Source organism: Cynara cardunculus (assembly GCF_001531365.2).
Source record: "Cynara cardunculus var. scolymus isolate 2C chromosome LG 11, CcrdV1, whole genome shotgun sequence".
Classification (NCBI taxonomy): Eukaryota; Viridiplantae; Streptophyta; class Magnoliopsida; order Asterales; family Asteraceae; genus Cynara; species Cynara cardunculus.
This window is the reverse complement of record NC_037538.1, coordinates 7,742,704-7,744,567: the sequence shown is the minus strand read 5'-3', so window position 1 is coordinate 7,744,567 and position 1,864 is coordinate 7,742,704. Positions and strand designations below refer to the sequence as shown.

Sequence of the window (1,864 nt, the reverse complement as noted above, 5' to 3'; positions counted from 1 at the left end):
TACAGACTATCGATGAAAAAAATTGTAGGACAGTTTAAAATCCAATATATTTAAAATTCAATATATTTAAACAACTCCACAAATGTGCTCGATTTACACCAAGAGCAAAGAACCAAGAAAACTTGAGTTTTAAGATAAACACTCAAAACCAATAAAGAAAACTACAAATTTAACAGATCATAAGCCATGAAAAAACCAAAAAGAATGAGTTTTAGAATGAAATTTCAACTGTTTACCCTCTTTTTTGTCCAGAAACTCAAATTAAGGTTGAATTAATACATGCATATATATATATATATATATATAAAACTATAAAAGTATAAATCGTAAATATTAAAAACATTTTTTCATAGTATATATAATATATAATAATATAATTAAGTAAAAAAATTATTCAATATTGGACTCATTTCGAAGATATTAAAGAAAACGATTATAATGGTGTAACTTGTTAAAATAAAAATGTATTTTTTAAATATGTTTTAATTGATATACGATTATGTACATTAATTCGATAAAAGTTTAAAATGAAACATTTAAAAGTAAATGACGTAAAGTAAATTAATTAACTAATTATAGGGATATAAAGTGTAAATTTAAAATTATAATTTAAAAAAAAATTGGTTGTGAGAGGGTGAGTGTATGTGAGGGGGTGAGTGCATGTGAGGAGAGAGGGGGTGAAAAAGTGAAAAAGTGTATAAATAGTATCTTAGTCATTTAGTATTTTAAGACTTTAAGACTTTTGCTAAATTTGTTTTATAATAGATATCCGATTATGGAACACGTGCTCACATGTGATTTCGGGTCACGTGAATTATGCACATGATTTTAATGTAAAAACGCATGTTATAATGTGGTTTTCATGTTTTTTTTTTTTATGAAAATGACTGTGTATTTCTCTCTATAATTAAATATCTTTTCAATTAATGAAGTATATGATACTCAAATTAATTCAACTAGACCAGATACAAGAAGCACCCACCACACCAGCATCATCATCATCATCATCATCATCTTCATTTCTCTAGCTTCAAAGAGGCTGAAACATCGATCAATTTCTTCTGTAACAGATTACTCAAAGCATCCAAATAAGAAATCCCAACAAACTTCTGCAATGGCTGTGCTTCTCTCACCCATATAACCCTCCCTGATCCCGGCCCCAACCATGACTGCTTGGGATTACCCATTGGTATTGCAGATGAAACATCAGCTACAGGAACCAAACAGTTGGCGAAAAGGGTATAGTCTGCGGTTGCAGTCAAATAGCTTTCCCAATAATACGGTGGAGCAAGATCGCCAACGGCTTCTAAATCTATCTCGAAAAGCTCCTCCTCCTCCTCCTCCTCCTCCTCCTCTTCTTTAACATTCTCTTTTATGGAAGCTGCATGCTCTTTGTAAGTATCATGTTGGAGGGTTGGAGCCATTTGTGTCTGTTTTAGGGCTTATCTGCATGGTGGTTTTATATTGGGGGGGAAGTAGGTTGGTGGTTATTGGTTAGTAACAAAACTACAACTATAAATGAAGACATTTTGGTGAGTTTTAGCTGCTTCTAATCCTAACTTTTGTACTATTGGATGGGACTTTATAACCCATAAATTAATCTCTTAATCTTGTTTAAAGTAGGTTAATTTTCTTTATAATTAAAGAAACAGCACAGTTGGTATGGAAAATCTTCACCTAAAAAAATGTCAGCAAAAGTAGAGCCACCCACCTCAACAAAGAAACTAGAAGATCTCATGCAGTGACATGGTTGCAGCCAATTCAACTACCAAAGTGTCTACATATATTGAATCTTATTTGTTTTAGTGTAATTAACTACTATGAGGACACAAGTTTTTCTTGGTAGAGTTGGTATGCAAGACTT

The 1,864-nt window shown here is 31.6% G+C and overlaps 1 protein-coding gene across 1 annotated transcript; it reads right to left on the bottom strand.

The window, feature by feature from the left end:
• Window positions 1-894: 894 nt before the first annotated feature.
• On the bottom strand, window positions 895-1,426 carry LOC112522191. Its single transcript, XM_025131284.1, has one exon. It carries the CDS (start codon window positions 1,422-1,424, stop codon window positions 1,017-1,019), a length of 408 nt encoding a protein of 135 aa, XP_024987052.1. The 5' UTR covers window positions 1,425-1,426; the 3' UTR covers window positions 895-1,016.
• Window positions 1,427-1,864: the final 438 nt, after the last annotated feature.

Coding starts and splice junctions, on each gene's coding strand:
- LOC112522191 (XM_025131284.1), bottom strand. CDS start 1,424: ATGGCTCCAACCCTCCAACATGATACTTACAAAGAGCATGCAGCTTCC.